The sequence below is a fragment of the Bubalus bubalis genome, chromosome 3 (genome assembly GCF_019923935.1).
Source record: "Bubalus bubalis isolate 160015118507 breed Murrah chromosome 3, NDDB_SH_1, whole genome shotgun sequence".
In the NCBI taxonomy this organism is placed as follows: Eukaryota; Metazoa; Chordata; class Mammalia; order Artiodactyla; family Bovidae; genus Bubalus; species Bubalus bubalis.
In genome coordinates this window covers 155,288,732-155,310,314 of record NC_059159.1, presented here as the reverse complement: position 1 = coordinate 155,310,314, position 21,583 = coordinate 155,288,732, and the positions used below count along the sequence as shown (strand labels likewise).

General features: G+C 34.9%; 1 protein-coding gene across 1 annotated transcript in view; it reads right to left on the bottom strand.

Annotated features, from left to right (window-relative positions):
- Window positions 1–654: 654 nt before the first annotated feature.
- SMC2 (structural maintenance of chromosomes 2) overlaps window positions 655–21,583 on the bottom strand; it is a 50,546-nt gene continuing 29,617 nt past the window's right edge. The window contains exons 18-25 of the mRNA XM_006069073.4: window positions 19,021–19,214; window positions 17,838–17,981; window positions 14,582–14,776; window positions 12,513–12,713; window positions 9,891–10,007; window positions 6,735–6,895; window positions 3,446–3,593; window positions 655–2,574 (exon numbers count right to left, since the gene is read on the bottom strand). Coding sequence (XP_006069135.1) covers window positions 2,416–2,574; window positions 3,446–3,593; window positions 6,735–6,895; window positions 9,891–10,007; window positions 12,513–12,713; window positions 14,582–14,776; window positions 17,838–17,981; window positions 19,021–19,214 — 1,319 coding nt within the window. The 3' untranslated portion in view covers window positions 655–2,415. The remainder of the gene's footprint in view (window positions 2,575–3,445; window positions 3,594–6,734; window positions 6,896–9,890; window positions 10,008–12,512; window positions 12,714–14,581; window positions 14,777–17,837; window positions 17,982–19,020; window positions 19,215–21,583) is intronic.

Below are 21,583 nucleotides of genomic sequence, written 5' to 3'. Positions count from 1 at the left end.
TACATACAATGTGGAGCTGAAAGTTCAAGCCAGTGAGATAAGGCAGGAGAATAAAAAAGGTAACAGATTAAAAAAGAAGCAACTTCCTTAATTTGCAAATGACATGACTGTGGGAGGCTGGCCTGTTAAATTACTCCACCATATATTGTAGAAGAGGGATTCTCTCATCTTTGCTTTGGAATTTGCTGTTAACATACCTGAAAACTCCAATAACAAAAATGCAAGGAATCCTTTCTTCGAATGTTTGAGGTTTTTCTCTAAGTTTCAACATGGTATATATTAGTCATCCAAACATCTTGTAAATTTACTATGTATAACAAATGCAGATGTTCAAGCTATCAGAGAGGTAGTGTATAAATAGGTTCTGGAGACTAACAGTAAGATCTGTATTTTGGCTCTGCTAGTCACTAACTGTATTAACACAGTGGGCAAGTTTCTTAACCTCACAGCTCAATTGAGTTTCCTCAGTTATATAGTGCTAATGATAACAGTATTTACCTCACTGGACTATTATGAGAATTAAGTGTGAAAACATGAATGAATACAGTGTCTGATGTATAGAAAAAGCTCAAATACTAGTTACTCATATTACTGTGAAACAAATGTTCCCATTCCCCTTAATGTGTTCCCTCTAATTAAAGAATAATGACAACATTACTCACAAAAGTTTAATACATTAGAGGATTTCCATCAAAAAGCAAGATTATATACATAGACAAAAACTGGAAAAGCAAACAAATAGAAAATTTGTTGGCAGAGGAAAGAAAATTAGCACATATGGTAAAATAGTCAATCCTACTAATTACTTACAAAATTATAATTAATATAGAAATTAAATATCATTTTATAACTAGTAAATTAGATTATAATTAACAGCCACTGCTGACCAGTTTGGAGTCAACAGGTATACTATATTAACAGTGTGAATTAATTCTTTTTGGCAAACAATTTGCAATACATTTGGAAAGAAATCTCCATGAAATTGATGGGCTACAGTTTGTGGGGTCACAACAGTTGGACACGACTTAGTGACTAAACCATCACCACCACCACATTTATGTCTACTGTATACAATACTGGACCTTCCTGTAACTCAGCATTTATAGCTTTGTCTCCTCCTCCAACAGAGGACAGAACTAATTCCATATTCAATCTTTCCAATGTGCCCCACAGTATCAGTTACCTGGGTGTTACCTGACATCCTCAGCTATGTATGAGGATGAAGGATGAGAAATATTAAACCCAAGGCCAGGAAGTATGAGCATCTACTAGGAAAAGGATACCAAAAAGGAACAAAAACTCAAGTAGTAAGAAGATAACATACCTGAGGTCAGGTTAAATCACGTCAGAACCTTCAAGATTTGGAGTTTGGAATACATGGTTCTAGGGATAAACTAAGAGATACTAAGAATCTTATCAATAGTATTCTTATGCTGTTTGTTAGCGCCATCTTTTGAAATCTTAAAAGGAAATTCATGGTTTTGAATTGGAAAACAGAGGACACTAAGAAATAGTCATCAAATTTTAAGTCCTTTTGATAGAACAGATGACTCTATTTACATATGTATCTGACTAAAAGAAAAAAAGATTAATTTGGTTTAGTCTGCTGGCTCCTATATTCTCACTCACCAACAGACTATTATTGACTGGATTATGAAAAGGCTAACAAAATCTCTGACTGGAGACTTCAGATAAACCTGCAGCAGAGAGCAGCATGCAGAGGATACCTTTCTCCCAAGCTCTTATTAAAATACTCATAAAGATTAAAAAAAAAAGACTGCACAGACCAATTACTAAGTATAATATGGTATTCAAACATCATTAAAATAACAGGAATCTTTTTAAGATCTGCTTTCTATTTGAGTCTAAATCAGAGACCTGGCACTGTCCTCAAGGAACTAAACACAAATAGCTCAAGGCATGCCTAACAGCTTTCTTTGTGTTCCCTCTGTTGGTCCAGCTACTTGCTACTTGATTCTTCCTTACCTGAACGACATTATTAGCAACAGAAAACACTAATATTACCTTAGGAATTAGCTATTAAAAGCTGATTATCAGCTATATTTATTCTGTAATTTAATTTCATCTGCTTCTTGGTAATTTTGCTCTTACATACAAAATTTACCACCAACTATGTATCTCAGGCTCCCTAATATAGAAAAGACTTGTGTAATAAAAAACACTTGGTGACATACATGAAATCACACTTACAGTAATTGGACCATAGTTAACACTGATTCAGAAAAGAGGAATTTATACTCAGTTATAAGTGATTATATAAGGAAGAGAAAATGGGTTAGGTAACAATATTAAATTTTTATATAAACAACATGAATCCCAAGTTCTTATAAAGTGTATATTTAAAAAAGAGGTCAAGGTGAAGGAGTGAATCTTTACTTCTAACTTCATGTGTGATCATTTGGGTCTTTTTGACTTGGATTCGTTTTCCTTTGGAACTTTTCCGTTTTGACACTGAGTAAATCTGGCTACTGTGGAAACACCATCCACAAACTTGGTTTTGAAAAGGACGTTTGCGTTGTTGAACATACCTTCTTTTAGGGATACCACAATGAACTTAAGGGAAAAAGGAAAACAGAAAAATTTGTAGCATCCTTGAAGTTCGCTCTTTTTATACTGCAGTTAAGAATCATCTGGAAAAAATTTGATCTTGCTATCTCTTTAAATGCTGGGCTCCAAGCAAATGCACATAACAAATAGTTACAATTAGGCACCTAAATGAATTCTTTCCATATGCAGTTTTAGGAGTCTCTTAATTTTACTGTGAGTACTTCATTACCCAAGTTACTATTTCCTGCTGGTTTACTGTTTGTTGCTATCTTCTCCAGTTAGTATCAACTGTCTTATTGGCTATCAACTGGCTAGTTCTAAATGCCACTGTTATCTGCTAAAAACCTGCCATAATAAATACACAATCTATGATAACTGTAAGAGAAGCCCCCCAGAGTTGTTCAATGCTGTATCTATTTGGTAGCCCTAGTTACTACAGCAACAGTTCAATAAAAAACTGTTTTTAGCTTCAAGGGTTTTTCTCTGCATTTTAGGAGGAATGAAGAGTATCCATCAAGAGACACATGACTTTCTGATATATTTTCCCAGCACATCTTTGAAACAGTCTTGTTTTGACTGTGCATCTTCTTGCAGCTAGCTAGAGAAAATAATTAACCTAAATAATTCCAAGTGACAAAAAAAAAATAGATTCCTCTTCATGCTATAAACTGCAATTATAATTCCAGGCTCTTTCTTTAATAAGAGATGAAAGCCTCTTTCCTTCTGGAACCATTTGAATAGAATTATATATTTAAAGAGATATACAACACCTTGGTATTCCTCAATCCTAAATTCCTTATATATATTGACCACTACTAAAGAATAGTTTTAGAAAAACAAATCCTAGAACTATTCTGAGGCTCTTTTTGGTTCTTACCTGAGAATGTGTGAAATGAGTACGTAGCATATGTCCAATATTCTGAGTATGAGAAAGATCCAGGGCTGCATCGACCTCATCCAGGATGTAGATTGGGGCAGGTTTGAAAAGGAGCATGGACAGGATTAATGACAGAGCCACTAAAGACCTGAGAAAAGAAGGCCGAAAGAAATACCATCAAAACTTGATTTTACCACTTTTTACCAAAGCGCTGAAGCAAATCTGCTATCCTATTATTATGAATAGTGCTGATTTAGCTGAAGATAGTTATAGAAAAAAGAATCAAGTTTCAAACTTGAAAACTTTTGTTGTATTAAAGTATTTCTTTTAGTTTAGCTTTCCATTCTTCCCTCTCTTCAATGAGCGTTATTTTGAATAGAACAGTTATATGTTCTTCTTGTCAGATAATTAGAATGTTAAATTTAGCATCTAATCTTAAGAGACATCATATTAGTGTTAATAGTTTTTCCTTTCCTTCCCCAAAACTCTTTTTCAGTTCTTTTATATCCCTTTTAATTGTAACGGATTTTGTTCTAATCTGGTATGAAGAAATATAATACATCTCATAATATTTTTTCTTAAGCATTTCATTAAAAATCTTTATTTACTGTAAAACTTATAATTATTTAAAAATAGAATTAAAATTACAGTAACAGCTGTAACACACTTAACTCTGTAACTTCAAATATCTTCTAGCATGCGGCACTAGAGTAAACAGTCTAATGCTTACTGTATTCCAATAGGGTATTTATTAAGAAACATGTAAGTGGGGGAAAAATGTGTGTAGAAGAAGAGGGGGTCTAGGAAGGTGAAACCAAATTTTCTAGCAAAGGAAAGGAAACAGTAAAATAAAAAGCAAGCTGAACAGGGTAGCTGAGGTCATTAAAGCGACCTAAAACTACTTTTCAATGGCTTTCTCTGGGCCGAATATTTAAGGCATTGACCTTTCAACTTACTCATTCAGGAAGGAAAAAAAAAAAAAGGCTCACCAAGAGTTAAACTACTATGCTAGACTGTGGTATATCTGAAAATAAGTTTATATTGTCTTAATTATGGAAATAACTTTTAGGTTCCAGTAAGAAAATAAGCAAATATTCTCTATTTTCCTCAAAAAGTTTTTCGAGGACTTTGGCAAAAACAATTAAAGATGTTGGGATCTGTACTGTGGAATTCAATTATGATTGACCAGGAAGCAGAAGCTGTCTTTTTTGACTCTTAGAACATTTAGGAATTTTATCAATAGTGAAAAATAAAGAGTGGACTGCTATTCTATTCATAAAAATGACAAAAGATCTCATAAGAGAAATGAACAGATCTTAGTATTTTCTACATCCAAAGGAGAAGAGTTCCATGACAGCAAAGAGCACATGAGAACAATCAAGTAGTATGGACTGTACATCCTGCAGGGGGAAAATACAAAATTAATACACATCTTCAACTATATGAATATTCACAATTTTCTCTCAGGGGTTTTTAATCATTTGGCTCTCTGCCGTTAAGGAGTGAGGCCAAATGATCTTTTAAAGTTTCTCTCAGTATGCTGTCTGAATCACTGTGTAAGGCTGGAGAAACTTTCCTGAAGTCCAGAACATACTATTTCCAGTACTCTTCATTGTCATGTAGACCCAAGTTTCCATTTGGTACTATTTTCCTTTCACAAGAGAACTTCCTTTAACTTATACAGCTCTACTGGAATTAAATGCCCACCTTTTGTTTTTCTGCAAACATATATTGCCTTCAATATGAAGAATGTTTCTACATAGAGAATTCTAGGTTATCACGTTTTTCTTTTAGCACTTTATAGATATTGTTCCAGATTTCTGGCTTGCATAGTTTTTGACAAGAAGTCTAAAGTCATTCTTATCTTTGTTTCTTGGCATTTAATGTGCCTTTTTACCTCTGGCTGCTTTTAGGATTTTTTTTTCTCCTAATGCTGGTTTTCAGCAACTATGTATGACATGCTTTGCTGTGTTACTGTATGTGTAGGAAGCGAGTGCATACATTTATCCTACGTGTGAAAGCAAAGTGTTAAGTGTTAGTTGCCCAGTGGTATCTGATTCTTTGCCACCCCCATGGACTGCAACCCGCCAGGCTCCTCTGTCCATGGAATTCTCCAAGCAAGAATACTGGAGTGGGTAGCCATTCCTTTTCCAAGGGATTTTCCTGACCCAGTGATCAACCCAGCTCTCCTGCATTACAGGCAGATTCTTTAACATCTGGCCACCCCTTATCCTACCTGGGGTTCACAGAAATCAAGTATGTGGATTTACAGAACTCATCAAATCTGGAAAATCTGGGCTGTTATTTCTTCAAGTATCTTGTTTTACCTCTTCCTCTCTTTGAAATTTCAATAATATGTATGTCAGAGTACTCAATATCGCCCCACAGGTCACTGAAGCTCTTTCTAAGTTTAACTTTAATAGTTTATTGCTATGTTTTCAAATTCACCCATGTTCCTTTTAATGCTGAATTTGTTATCAATCTCAGGCAGAGAACTTTTCCTTTCAGGTTTGTTTTTTAAAAAAATCTCTAGAAATTTCACTGGCATCTTCTTTAATAGTTTCCATTTCTCTCACCTTGTAATCTTTGGAAATACTTAATGTAACTCTCTTTAACTTCCTGTCTGCTAGTTTTATCATCTGTCACTTCCGGGTCTGTTTCTCATCTAAGTTATAAATCACATTTTCTTGATTTCTGCCTAGTAGTGTTTATTAGATGCTGAACACTGTGATTATGTTGTTTACAGTCTCAACTTTGTGGTCTGTCTGTAAATAGTGTTGGGCCTGCAATTAACCTTTGCTAAGGTGTGTCTAGAATAGTCTTCACTTTAGGGATGGTGCAAACGTAATGCCATGATGTACTTCCCTGGGACTTCCCCAAATTCTAATGTTTTCTTCATTTAGTAAGACTACTGGGCTTTGTGTGGGTTTCCCTCCCTGCATCTGCAGTCAAGAATTACTCCTAGGGAGAAAGCTAGGGTAAACACTGGACTCAGCATTTTGTTTCTTTTCTCTCAGGATTGTACTCCTGGATCATTCATTTTCCAGAATCTGAAAATAATTGTTTCTCATGGATTTGGTCTAGTTTCCTAGATGCTAATCCTTATTTCTACTTTGTTGCCTATCATTTTAGTCAAGTGTTCTAATCAGAATTCATAGTCTCACAGATTAGGCTCCTTAAATTCCACATGCAAATATAGAAAAGCAAATCTGAAATAAAATTGGGAGGCAAAGAGATGATGGATTATAATAAAATAAGAGGAATTATTTCAAAGGGAACACTCACTCACCTCTGACCACCACTAAGTTCAGTTAGGTTTTCTTTCCAAGTATTTCCTAAGGCAACCTTAAACTCCAGACCATCCAACACAGTCTGCCCTTCTGGTGGTGCAAGCATAGCATTAGCACCAGGCAAAAGAGTAGAAAAAATAGATCCAAAGTCCTTGTTCACCTGGATGAAAAAATGATTTATATTATAGAAGGTTTTCCAAGAAAAATCAAATGATATGTATATCTGGAAACCAGCAGGTGAATTTTATTATCTGTTACTCTTGTTTTGAGGTTGGCAAATTATGGTCCATATGACAAATCTGGTCATGCCCATTCATTCATTCATGTATTGTCTATAGCTGCTAGAAATAAAACATATTAGAGTCCAGTGGTTGCGACAAGAGTATAAGGCTGTGATATATTTATGTGTCTCTTCACAGATATCATTTACTGAGCTTCCTCAAACTTTGAGGGGAAACTACAGGCTGTACCTCTAACACTAAGATGAAGTTTGATACAACAGGCACCCATGGTTGCAGGAATCCTCAGAGACACACAACTGAATAATATAGGAGATTGAATTTTCAGCTGGAGGAGAAAAAACAAAAACTTTTTTTTTGGTATAATTTGTTTTCTGTTGACTGATATGGTAAGACAGGCCTGTCATTACAGCTAACTTTAAAAAGCTTAAGATCAGAGTGAAGTCTAGGAGAAAAAGAGGCATGAAATCAAAACAGATCTGTTAAAGGTGTTCAATGGTTCTTTTCTATACTTTTCACAGATTGTCAAGGGACAGGAACAAGACTAAGCCCCAAAAGAAAAAAGCTTAAGAAGCTATTTGGCCTATCCCCATAAAGTTGCAGCAGGAGATTACACAGAGATTTAGGACCAATATTCTAGGCTGTAACTGAGTAATTTCTGTGCATACACATTTGAGAATTCAGCCATCTGTCTTCAGACATGACTAATAATCTTAGAGGTTCACCAGACAAAATTGAGTGTATACATGCATGTACACCCCCCCAACAAAGATATATGACAGCCAAGTTCTCTATTCAAGTATAAAATTCAAATGCAAGTACATATTTTATGAATATATGTAGTAATAAGGAAATCTCCTAGACTTACACAGTCTCCTAAATATAAATTTGCTAAGGAACACATATTTTAAGAACAACACACACATGCTAATAGCCTACACAGAGAAAATAGATTCTAGTTTTATCTAGGATAGACTTCCAGAGCTACACAAGGTTCATTACAGTGGGGAGAGGTCCACTTTTTTTATGGGGGAAAGATGGAAGATAACATAGTGTCTATAAACACTTGAAATTTTTTGACCAGACAGGAGAAAGACAGCTCAAAATTGAAGACAGTGGAATGCTAATAAATCCAAAAGATGACCATGGGATCCCATGTGGATTATTCAAAAGGGAAAAAAGAATCTTATCAGTTAATAGGTAGAGAAGAATACAGCCCTATCATAGACAGGAAATAAGTTGAATATTGAAAATCCAATGAGGTTAAGAAAGAAACAAAAATACAACCAGTTTATAAAATACTCTGATGTTGTGAAGGAAGTACACTTAAAGCCATAAGGAAGTATGGAATGCTCAAATAATACCTATCTCATTAGGTTACTGTTGAGAATTAAATAGGAAAATTAATATAAGAATAGTGTCTGACATATATAATAAGCACTCAGTAAATTTACTTGGTTTGGGAGAACTTTGGAGACTGAAGAAAAATCAATTTAAAATATAAATTTGTACTCGAATTAAATACAGGAATCATGGGGAAACCAAGAGACAGAATCTCAGATCTAGTGTTAAATCCAAATGTTGTATAAGCAGTTTTTAAACGACAGAAATACTACAGGGAAATGGAACACTGAAAGTAAGTTGTAGAGCAGGAAAAATAATCCAAATGAAAAAGATAACTATTCTGCCATTATCAAAAATAAAGTTCCCTCAAAATTAAAAAGAGAAAAAGTGGTAAGGTGTCCAGTTAAATCCTAAAGGCCCAGGCTTGCTAAAGTGCCAAACACCACAGTATCTATGAAAGCTTCTGACTAGTAGTCTTTTGTTATGGCAGGAAAACTTTACAGAAGAAGCTAAGGATTATGCTAATGGAGACAAATCTATGCAGCCAGAGAAGTAGAAATAATAGTAAGGAACCTTGAAATCTGTTGAAGTTATCATAAAACAAAACCAAAATGGTTAATTGGGATTTTGTTGGATATGAATCCTGGAAATACTGACTTCCCAATTAACCAGTTCTAATTCCTAAAGAGCAACAAAAGGTAATTTTAATTTAAGTTCTAATTTAGGAAAAGAGAATTCCAGTTTTCCTACCTTTTGACTATTACGATCTTAGGCTAATTTCAACTTTCTAAGCTTTAGTTTCTTCATGTATAAAACAGAGATAATAATTATCAAAATTATGGAATTATTTTAAGATAATTCATGTAAAATAAGAGCAAATGGTCTGTTAATAAATTATTATACTTACATAAAAATAACATTTTATAATTATAAATCTACTATAAAAATGATGTGCTAAAAACCTAAGAATGTATAATACTTATGAATTCTGAAACACAATTAATAATTTGTAAGTGGAATACAATCTTACTATAGAAATATTCTTAGCACAAATATTTGACCTCTGCAGGTCATGTCAAGAGAAACTGAAGAGGTTACAACTGAAGGGGTCCTTTGGAGAGGTATTCCAACAATTAGCACTTCTGCAATGTGAAACAAATAATGCTTCCAGTTTTAAGCAGAGGATGAGTAAGGGTATGGCAGATATTTGGAAGAAACCTTAGAATACTGTCCAATATTAGAACCTATGATCTCATGAGAAAGAGGGCAAATACTGTCCCCTTTAAAGGTAACCCAGAATTAGCAAGTGATGGAGAGAAATCTACAAAGTTAACTTCATGTAGCTGAAGAACCAGACAAGCAGACGATGAGACCATAATGGCAGCAGCAGCAGTTAAGTCCAAGAGGACAAAATGCTTTAAAAAGTCTACAAGGTTTTAAGGTATGAGCATGTGCCTCATTCAAACACAAAGCTGTTGCTTCAAATTTATCTTAGAGTACAACGCTATTAACATGATGTCATCTTCCATCTTTGCCTCATACAGAATAGATAATATTTGGGGGTTCAAATACCTTTTGCCAGGCAATATTTATGGCTTGGTTTTTCTTCTGGTCAAGGTCTTCTATAGTTGCCAGGATTTTGGATTTGTCATTTTCTACAATTCTCTTCTTCTTCATCAAGTCATTATACTAGTAAGATAAAAAGCAGACTTAATTGAGAAAACCAAAAAATTTGTATTTTAGGATTCAGTCAAGAATAAAAGAGATTTTACTATTTTTATATGCAATACATACAACTCCTTCTTACCAAAAAGATACACTACATTGAGTTACAAGGCAAGTAAACACACCTATATGTAAAATTCAATTACTATAGCTGAGAATTTATAGCACAAACTCTTGAAACATTTTGACTCCACTTATAGTCACTTATCTACCCAGTAGCCAAGGCAAAAAAAAGGAGTATTTGTCATGTAAACTCAAAAGTAGCCTTGCATGCAAGGTTAGTCTTAGCAGTGACATAAAGGTTTAACTTTTTTAACTCTTCACCATGATGTATAAAGTCCTACATAATTTGGCTCCTGTTTATCTCTGAACTTTTGGCAACACACTCCTCCCCAGGCTCCAGCCATATGGTCTCATTTTCAGCTTCCTGAACATAAGCTCACCGTAGCCCTGTGGCCCCTGCACTGTTCTTCCTCTACTTCAGACATTAACTGGCGCCTCAAGTTTCCACTCCAACATCTCATTTTCAGAGTAGCCTTCTCTGGTTAATGAAGAAATTTACTGAAAAAAAAAATTTGAGGGAAACTACAGAGGGATAATCAAATCATGAGGAGCAGCAGCACGTTCTAAAAACCCTTTTAACTTATTTCTCCTCACAGCCTCACATTTCAAGGCGGCTTCATATTCTCCCTGAAAAACTCCAGCCAGTCTTGCTAGTTTCCTTGCTGCCCCTCTCCTTTGTGCAGAAAAGGTTTTAGGAGCTTGGCCACACTTTTATCCTGTTCCTTGCATAATTCCATATATTTTCTTACATGGGGTGACCCAAAATACAATAATAAAAAGACAAAAGGTGAACCACTGATCAACCATATAGGCCCTTCCTCTCTGATATGGACATGGGAGTTGGTAAAATTAAAAAAAAAAAACAAAAAAAAAAACCCAAAAAACAAAAACCTAGCTCAAGTTATTATTATATAATAAAAGCAAACAAGTATAAGGAAACAAATTTCATGATGTTAAGCAGCTCAAATTCAGACAAAATATTTCCCTTCCACGAAGGTGCCATATATTGCAAAGATTTAATGGAGAAACGAAAACCAGCAGGAATATTTAACAGAAAGATTATAGTATATGCATTATTAATCTGTTTAGTATCTAACATAATATAGATTCTTTGTAGATACTAATGTTAGTAACAGCTTTAAGAAACCCATTACTAAAAAATTTGTTAAAAGTGATAGAGCTCATAGGTACTCACTTTTACAGCACTCTCATTAACCGTTATGCAAATTCAGTTTTACAGAATTAAAGAAGATACAGGGCAAAATATAAAATTACTCAGATTGCTATTTCCTATGGGGCCATAAAGAATAGGAACTGCTTTCCCCTTTGGGTTTTTCTAGTGACATGCAGACTGTAAAAGGTAAGGGAGATGGATAACACCATCAAGTAACTGAGAGCATTAAAACAGAGAAGATGCTGCTGGATTTACAGATTAGTAAAACAGTGTTAATGTATATAACAATTTTAGTCGTTTACTTATGTAATGGTTCTTGCAATACACTGGAATCAAAGGAAGACACTGGTTAGAACAGACAGGTATTTCCTCAGTTTTCCAAAGTTCACTTTACATCACTACTTTTACAAGAAAAGGTAAAAAGCACAAATAATGTTCAGCATGTGTTCTGCAGTGAGCCATTTCTTACAGAAGCAGCACACATCCTAAGCAGTGAGAGTTGCACCATCAAGTTCCTCATGGGAACTACACTGAGCATCTCAGCATCAAGCCTCCTCCCAGAGCTTTGAGCTGTGTCTGTGAGCATCTGTGCTTTATCTCAGTTTGCTCTGTGCATCTGTTAGCAAGATGGGCCCTATGGTAATTGCTTCTTTGCTTTATACCATTTCGGCACAGGAAGGGTTTCAAAGGAATGCCCCACTTTTTGGATAATGGGGAAAACCTGTAGTCTTCAAAGCCTTTCAAAAAGACAAGTTAAAGAAATGATAAAAATGTGAGGAGTTAACAAGATCGAGTGTTTTTATTTAAACCAAAAATAAGAAAGGGGTTGAACACGTTCACAGCAAAAGGAAAAGCCAGTGGAAAAGTCATTTAAGCACAACAGAACATGTAACTGATGAAACAAAAAGAATGAAATAAGAAAAGAAATAACTGAAAAAGAAGAAAAGGAAAACACAAAACAAATTTTCAAAAGCATAAAGCAAAGATTTTAAATCTAAAATTTAAGTCTAAATTATTAGACTGACTCTAATAATTGTCTCAGGGGTCATATCTGCTGGAGACAGAAATGGCAACCCACTCCAGTATTCTTGCCTGGAGAATCCCAAGGACAGAGGAGCCTAGCAGGCTACAGTCCATGGGCCACAGACTGAGCACACACACACCAGGGGTCATAAAAACCATCGAGGCTACTCATGTTTTAAAGTGGCCATAGTCATAGCAAAGTGACTTACACGCTCTTCAGCTTCAGTCAGTACATTCATGGCTCTCATGTTGACATTTCTTCCTAGTTTCTCCTTCATTTCTTGCAACTTCTGAAGTCTCTCACCAGCTTCTTTTGGATTGTTAGCTTTGAAATCATAGGTGCTATTGGGTTGCCCAAAGAGGTGTTTTTCTACAGTAATCCAGTCATAGTCTTTCAACATTTTGGATACCTAGCCACAAGATGATAATAGAATGATATTGCTCACAAACCTATATTTAAAAATTAGTTTCTTAAATATTTACTAATTTTTATAAACATTTTTGAGAAAAATCCCACGACTCATTTGAAAAAAAAAAGAGACTCATTGTTGATTGTGAACCTATAAGCATGAATATTTTTAGCTAGAGGATAGGCTAGAAACAGAGAAAGATATTACTTAAGCATCAAAATAAATGTGAACTCAGAGAAATAGTTAAGAAGTGTATGTGGGGGTGTGTGTGTGTGTGTAAACATTGCCATTATAATGGGATGAGGCTCCAGATTTTACCAAATTCAATGTATTACTTCAAAAAAACAACTTGTGAAAGTTTAGTCTTATACGAATATTTAAGTCATAGATACTGTAAAATCATGAAAGCCTAATCGTGATTGGTAGCTAATAATTCTTGAAATTATAATCTAAGTAAAACATTATCTTAAATATTGACTCCATCCCCTTGCTACCCTCTTTGACAAGGCACAAATACTCATATAACCATTAAGGATTTTTAATTATAGTGCTTAAGGAAGACTTTCTTCTACTGTAACTGTTTAAGATTGGTATTGACTGCTGAAAGCTAATCCTTGTCAATCATCCTTATTAATTCCATGAGTACAATCACACCACCAGACTCCAAAGTAATATGGTCATTTCTAGTCTATCTTTTTTTTCCTGCCCATCTGTGAGCTCCATGAACACATTCTGTGGCATGTTGCTCATTCTTGCATCTTTAGTGCCTGGTATAAGTATATGATAAATATTTGATAAACTATGTATTTTAAAGAATACTTGACTTTTTAGCAGTTCTGCCTGCAAGTCGCTCTTTCTACCCTCTTCACTTAACTGTAAATAGAATCCCCTAGCAACCACCGATACTAGTATTTTCAATTGTCTTTAAAAAAAAAAACCTATTAACAGTAATATTAGCATTGGTAATAGTTCAGTGAATCCACTAATACTAGGCTACTAGGCAAATGGGAAATCAATACAAATAAAATATTAGGATATTATCATGTGGTCATTAAAAAAAGGCTTTTTAAACAAAGTAATGAACCTGAACAGGCTCTCATGGCTCTTGCAGAAAAGGGTGTTAGACTGTTTTGTATGTTCTCATCTTTTTGAAATTAAATCTCTTGTACTTTTATGATGCTAAAAGATTTAAAAGGCTCCAAACTGTTACAGACCAGTAAGAAAACATGATGAGTGAATTATTAAAACCACATAAATGAAGCCTCCTAACTAAGCAACAAATTCCTGCAAAACTATGTATTTTCTTTAAAGTACTTAGGTTTACTGTGATACATGAAAGAAATTTTAATTAAGAGTGACCAAAAAACTGTGGGATAACTTCAAAGACACTGCTTGGCAAAACATCAGATTTCAAATGAGACTTCGAACACTGACTATACTAATCCTCATAAGGATATCCTAAACCAACTAAGTCCTTACTTCAGAAGTTCCTTGTGTGTATTTCTCTGTGAGTTCCCTAAATTCAATTTGCAATTAGGTAAAGAATATATATTACTACTATTAATACATTAGTAATTAGTTCTATGAACAACTGGGGATTAAGAACAGTCATTTCCATGGGAGGCCACTCAATATTTGGTTAAAAACATCTTGGAGATGGGAATAAAGCCCCTGAAATTAAATTTAAAAATAAAACATTTTTGCCATTTGGTGACTGCTGAGAAGCAGTCATAGATGTATGCCTCAAAATTGTTACACAGTAGTTCTGCCATTTACAGTAAGTTCTTCACTGAGCATTTTACCAGAACATTTCAAAAACCCAGAGGCAAAAATGTGATTAAGAATAAAAATGAACAATACAAACATGCCTTTGCAGCAGCATCTTCAGCTTCCCGTTTATGTTTGCTGATGTTATGGTCCAGTTCCTTAATTTTAAGCTGAGATTCATTGTTTTGCTCCTTGTGTTGTGCTACTTCTGCATATTTAGCTTTAATTATGTTATCTTGGGCTGTTATCACTTCTTTTTGCTTGCTTACCTCTTCTTGAGCTTTATTTACTAACTCCTGAAATGAATAATTACAAGACAACACACAGCAAGGTAAGACGGAGACATTTTTTGGTTTACTGAAAGATCATCCAACAGACTTCTAGACAAGATGGCAATGTGTCATCTAACCTTCTACACTTTATATCTCCATGAACATGACTAACACATTTACAAATAAAACTTGTATTACCACTAGGACAAAAGGGATGAGATGCATTGTTCATGCTGGAAGCAACAAAGTCCCTGTGACACAGTATAATTGGGATCACCTAGGTGGAGGAGGGGTTACTGGGATTTGCCCTCTAAGGTCTCTCAAAAGAGTGTGATTCTGGTGGTGGTTACAAAATAGTATGACAGGCCCCCAAATGCCATTTATTATGAAGGCAAAGAATGGGGGTGGAAGTAAGGTAAGCTGGCATTGGTTCCTTTACCTTCTATAGAAGTAAGCCATAAGGCCTCTGACAGTGGCAACAAAAGGTCAGGGTGTTTGGTTCTAGCACAGGGGTTAAAACAGAGATATGGAAGAGGAAGAGAAACCTTTTTGAAGAAACAGATCTGTGGCACAAAGAAAAACTTCTCACTCTTACTACCATCGGTTTCCCTCTCAAGTGAAAATTACAGCTGGGATTTAGTCTACCAACTCTCACCTCCTCCCCCGCAAAGTTCTTTGCTAGATCTTAAAGGTCTTTCTGGTAAAGATATGGTCACAAACTCACATAAACATCTGAAAAAAAGAACCTAGCTCAACTCAGATTTAGGTAGGGGAAAACAAAGAGTAGAACAACTTGCTAAAAGACTCTGAGGAAGAATAGGTATCTTGAAGTGATGACCAGCATCAGTAAAAATTTAGGAATTCTTTAAGGCATGCTCATTAGAAAACAAGATAACTCTGAGCAATAAACAATACCTGACATTATGGTTAAGTTATTGAACATGACATAAGTAATTTCTTTATGTTTGTGTCATAAAAGGTCCTTTGCAGGAGGAAGTTAAATCACAGCATTCATCTAAAAAATCCAAAACAAAAACGCATGACAAAAACATGTTTATGAAGAAGATTCTCTCACACCTAAACATTGAAGATGCTGTGTCACAGGTATAATTGTTTCAATCTACAAGGTTAAGAGAAAAACAAGGATATCTATCACTTCAGATTGAGCCAAAGTTTTTAGTTTTGTTTGAACATAATTAATTTGAAGGCAATTTCTCTTCTTAGCTCCCTAAGAGGGCAAACAGAAACAATTTAAAACATAGAGACTAAAAGAACAACGTTTACAAACTTAGAGATACATCTTATAGTTTTCCATAAAGAAAGAGATATTCTCTTTATCGAAATATGTATATGCTTTGATTTTATCATTATTTAGATCAAGGAAGAAGGGGCTTATTTTACTTCCACATTTCTCTTTAAAAATATGACATCTATTTTTTTTTTTTTTAATTCCACAAGATGATGTCCATGAAAGATGGTAAAAGATATGGAGGGATGATAAGGCAAGTAAGAAGGCAAAAAAGAAACTGTAGAAAAGGTAATCAGCAACACAAAACACAAAGCTGAAAAGCACTTTGAACCCTGATCTTCAAAAATATAGTTAAAAAATTGTTCTGCTATTTATTTGATAATGTGTTAAAAATTAAAAAAAAACTCTTGAGTTTAACCACAAATAGAATGAAGAGAAAAGAACTACTTTCTAAAACAATGCACACTACAACAATTAAAACAATCATCTCAAGGAAAAAATGTAACAGGAAATGTAAAAGTAGAGGACAAAAGGCAAAAACACACTTTACTATATTGTAGGTAAATGGATGGAACTCCCCTCCCTGTTAGAAGCTGTTACATTTTAGTTAACATGACCTACAAAAAGTACATACAGAACAGAAAACTTACAAAAAAAAAAAAAAGTTGTATCAAAAACCAAAGGTGGGTTACACTTTGTAGGGCATGGTGACAGTAGTTAATAATAAATACTACTGTATATTTCAAAGTTGCTAAGACAGCACATCTTAAAAAGTTCTCTTCACACAAAAAAAATCTATAATCATATATGGTTACCAGACTTATTGGGGTGATCATTTCACAATATATTAAAATGTGAACCATTATATTGTACACCTGAAACTAATATAAATGTTATGCCAATTATATCTGAATTTTAAAAAGCAGGAGTAGAAATAATCAAACAGAATTCAAGGTCAAAATCAAAAAATGGGTCAAGAGGGTACCCAATATTCATGAGGGAGCATTTTTAATATTTGTAGGAAATAGAAATATCTTCACAACATGAAACCCTTGCACTCCAAATCCACCCTTTACTGCCTGCTTCTGAGATGGGAACAACTCTCCCTTGCCGAGTTTAACAGTATGAAGCCTCATCAGTAAAGGATGCTGTAGGGACACTGGAGAAGGAAGGGGCTTTACTTCTTGCTTCTGATGTGCTTTTCTCAAAGGCAAGGTTGTCACTTACATGACATACCCAGCAGCAGTCTTTGCAGCCTGTCCAGAGGCTGGGCACCTCCCTGTGGCCAGTCCCCCTGGCATCCCCGAAAGCTGTTTTCCCAGCAGATGTCCTGTGCAGCACTTTCCTCAGCATGGTTTCCCTACTACACCAAACCCCACCACCAGAGGGCCACAATCATGTGTTCTCCAACTACATGTAGTTCTCAGCCTTGCAGGTAGAATGGGGCTCTTTTCCAGATTTATTCCTTCTGGGGGTGCACTGCTTCAGCTTATAGGTAATGACTACTCCTATATCTGCTGTTCATATATTCTTTAGAGTTTTCTCTAGCCCTTAGCAATCAATTGTACATCATCCCAAATTCCTGTTATAGTTAATAATTTTTATTTAAACTCTGCCTGGTCAAATTACTGGGTATTTTCATTTTCTAGTAGACCTAGTGGACTAAAACAATTAGTGATATTATTTCAGGACTCTTTCTGATCGGTAATCATCATTTTCCCTCTCATCATGACAAGGGTGAAGAGACTGAGACCTTTGAAGTCAAACATCTTTAAGCTACCATTTCAGAAGCAGACTGACATTTGTGTTTCTCTAATGTGGTTAAATCACTCTTACCTCATTTTTAGCCACCTCAGAGGCCATCACTGCAATCTGACCCTCGTAGGATATGATAGCTTCCTTTACAGCTTCAAGCTGTTGTTCATAGGATGCATGCTCTCTTCTGAGCTCCTCCAGCTCCAGGGTGATAGCTTCAACTTCCTATAAAAAACACAGCATCTGGGCATTCAACATACCAACTATTGTGGCTCAGACAGTAAAGCGTCTGCCTACAATACAGGAGACCCGGGTTCAATCCCTGGGTCGGGAAGTTCCCCTGAAGAAGGAAATGGCAATCCACTCCAGTATTCTTGCCTGGAAAATCCCATGGATGGAGGAGCCTGGTAGGCTACAGTCCATGGAGTCGCAAAGAGTCGGACACGACTGAGCAACTTCACTTCAGCAAGTAAGGACCATAGCTTACTCAACTACTGAAAACATGTAAGCTGCTTCCAAAGAAGAAAGGGGAAAAGAAATTTATTTTTCTATATTAAAAAATGTACATACAATTTTTATGGGTTCAAAGAACTTTGCATAAACTATTTCATCCTTTTATTCCTATAGGGAAAAACAATACAGAATTCTATATAGCAGATAAATTAGGAGGTAAAAACCTTTTTTTAAACAATTATTTAATGACAAAAAAAATTAGTTTCTCTGCTTTCCCATTATAGCCTTTAGTTCTTTACAAAATGCTTTGTGTAAAGCTAAATATTTAATAGTAGAATCATAAGGTGGGTTTAAAAAGAACTGTGAAGGAAAGCTAGATTTAAGTGAAATTGTATTCAATAGTGAAATTGTATGGAATAGAGACTGGGCATGTAGCCTTCTTTGTAAACAGTAAAACAGGTTCAAATTCCAGCCTTGAAACTATCCATGATAGTCTACAATTGAATAACACTGCAAATTTAACATGCTTTGTCATCATTATTCTTTCACAGTATCTGTTCAAACAGATGATCACCAAACAGAAACGTCAACAGTGAGTCTCTGATATGACACAGCTTGGCTTACATGATACAAGCTTTGGTCCACTCCTGAATGAAACATTATCAAAATCATGCCTTTATCAAGCAACCTTGTCTCTCACTTTTCGACTTACGACAAATATCGATGAAGAAGGACAAATCAACCAATGGTGCTCTACCACCCTTCAGTTCTATGCTGATGTTAAAAGATTAATTCTATTAAAAAAAATTACCTGTTGTTTTTCTTTCATTTTTTTGCTAGAAGCATCTGCTTTAGTTTTGGCACAATCTAGTTTTTTCTGTGCATCCTTCAGTTCTCTCTCTCTTTCAGCTTCAGCATTTTTCATTTTATTCTCCAACACCTCATATTTTTCTTCGGCTTTTTTCTGAATTTCTTTGGTGTTTTTTAAGGTCTCCTCACTTTCCTCTGCATCATAAAGCAGGCAAATACAACTAAATGAGATCTTCCAACTAGTAACAGTTATAGATAAGGGCTTACAAATTCAACTTTTAAGAGAATAAAAGGTATAGAAAGTTGGAGGCAAGAGTTAAAAAAAAAAAATTAACTGTTCTAACCTTATTCTATAAATAGTATGTTGAAAACACAGGTCATACCTTAGAGCCATACTTGAATTATCTAAATTCTGTAAAGAAATTATTTCCAATCACATGAAATTGATTAACATAAACTTTACCTACAATTTAACTTATAAAAAGATCACAGACCATGTTATATACCATATGCTTCCAAAACCAGAACTCAGCACAGAACTATGGTACTTTTATTTTAGTTATAAGAATACTTTTAATTAACCCCATAAAAAAGCTTGACTTAGTGTTCCTTGCTCACTTATTTTTATTCAAGGAAACTCTTATTAAAGTAGAGAAATATTGTGAGAATATACATAGAACAAAGCATAGGAAACATATTACCTCTGAATTTATAAATTAAAAAATAAAGTAAGATAGAATGGGCATGTTATGGTCACAATCAACATACACTGTTAAGTGTTAGGACTAGGTACAAACATAACCTTGAAAGCCATGATTATGCAATTTCCTATACTAGTTTTCATTGTAGAATATCATTCTAGAAATCAAAAGAGAAATTTTTAAAAAAATACCCAACACAAAGATAAACAGAAATACAACAAACCAAATGTACATTAGATGTAGCAAAATCAGTTCTAGGAGTGAAGTTCATAGCAACAAATGCCTACCTAAAGAAACAAGAAAAATCTCAAACAACTTTACACCAAAAATCTGTTGTGTTTCTATATACTAAACAGTCCCATTTAGAACTGCATCAAAAAGAAGAAAAAACAAAACCCAAAGTTAGTAGAAGGAAGAAAATAATAAAGATCAGTGTGGAAATAAATGAAATTGAGGCCAAAAAGAAATAGAAAAAAAAAAAAAAATCCATGAAATTAAAAGCTGGTTCTTTAAAACCAACAACCTTCCAGCTAGACCTAAGGGGAAAAAAAGACTCAAAATCAGAAATAAAAGATACTACAACTGATACCACAGAAATATAAGGAATCATAAAAGATAACTATGAAAAATTTCACACCAACAAATCAGACAACCCATAAGAAATAAATCCCTAGAAAAAGACAACCTATCAAGATTAAATCATGATTAGTAATTAGTAATATGGAAACTTGATAAGGAATCAAAAACCTCCCAACAAACAAAATCCAGTTGAATTAAATCAAACATTTAAAGAATTAATACCAATCTTTCCTTTTCAAATTCTTCCAAAAAGCAGACAAAAAGAAAATTCTTCCAAATACATTTTGTGAAGCCATCATCATCCTGATATTAAAATCAGACAAGGACACCACAAGCAAAAAACATCACAGGCTATCATCCCTGATGAACATAAATGCAAAAATCCTCAACAAAACATCAGCAAACCGAATTCAACAATACACCATGACTAGGTGGGATTTACTCCAGGGATACAATGATGGTTTAACATCTGCCAATTAGTGAATATGATACACTGTATTAACAAATTCAGGATAAAAGTCATGGTCATCTAAACAGCAGAAAAAGCACTTGAGAAAATTCAACATTTATGATAAGAACACAGTAAAGTGAGTATAGAAAGAATAAGGCTATACACATGACAAGCTCACAGCTAACATCATGCTGCTGCTGCTGCTGCTAAGTTGCTTCAGTCGTGTCTGACTCTGCAACCCCACAGATGGCAGCCCACCAGGCTCCCCCGTCCCTGGGATTCTCCAGGCAAGAACACTGGAGTGGGTTGCCATTTCCTTCTCCAATGCATGAAAGTGAAAAAGTAAAAGTGAAGTTGCTCAGTCGGGTCCAACTCTTCGCAACCCCATGGACTGCAGCCCACCAGGCTCCTCTGTCCATGGGATTTTCCAGGCAAGAGTACTGGAGTGGGTTGCCATTGCCTTCTCCAGCTAACATCATACTCAACGGTAAAAAGCTGAAAGCATTTCCTCTAAGACCAAAAAAAGATAAGGATGCCCGCGCCACTTTTATTCAACACAGTGTTGGAAGTGCTACAGCAACAGGGCAAGGAAAAGAAGGGCATCCAAACAGGAAAGAAAGAAGTAAAACTCTCACTATATGTAGATGGCATAAACAGAAAACCCTATCATAAACAGAAAACTGTAAAGACTCTATCAAAAAACTGTTAGAAATAATAAGCAAAGTCAACAAAGCTGCAGAATACAAAATCAATTACAAAAATCGGTTGTTTCTATACAGAAAACAATCCCATTTACAATTGTTATCAAAAAGAAAATACCTAAGAATAAATTT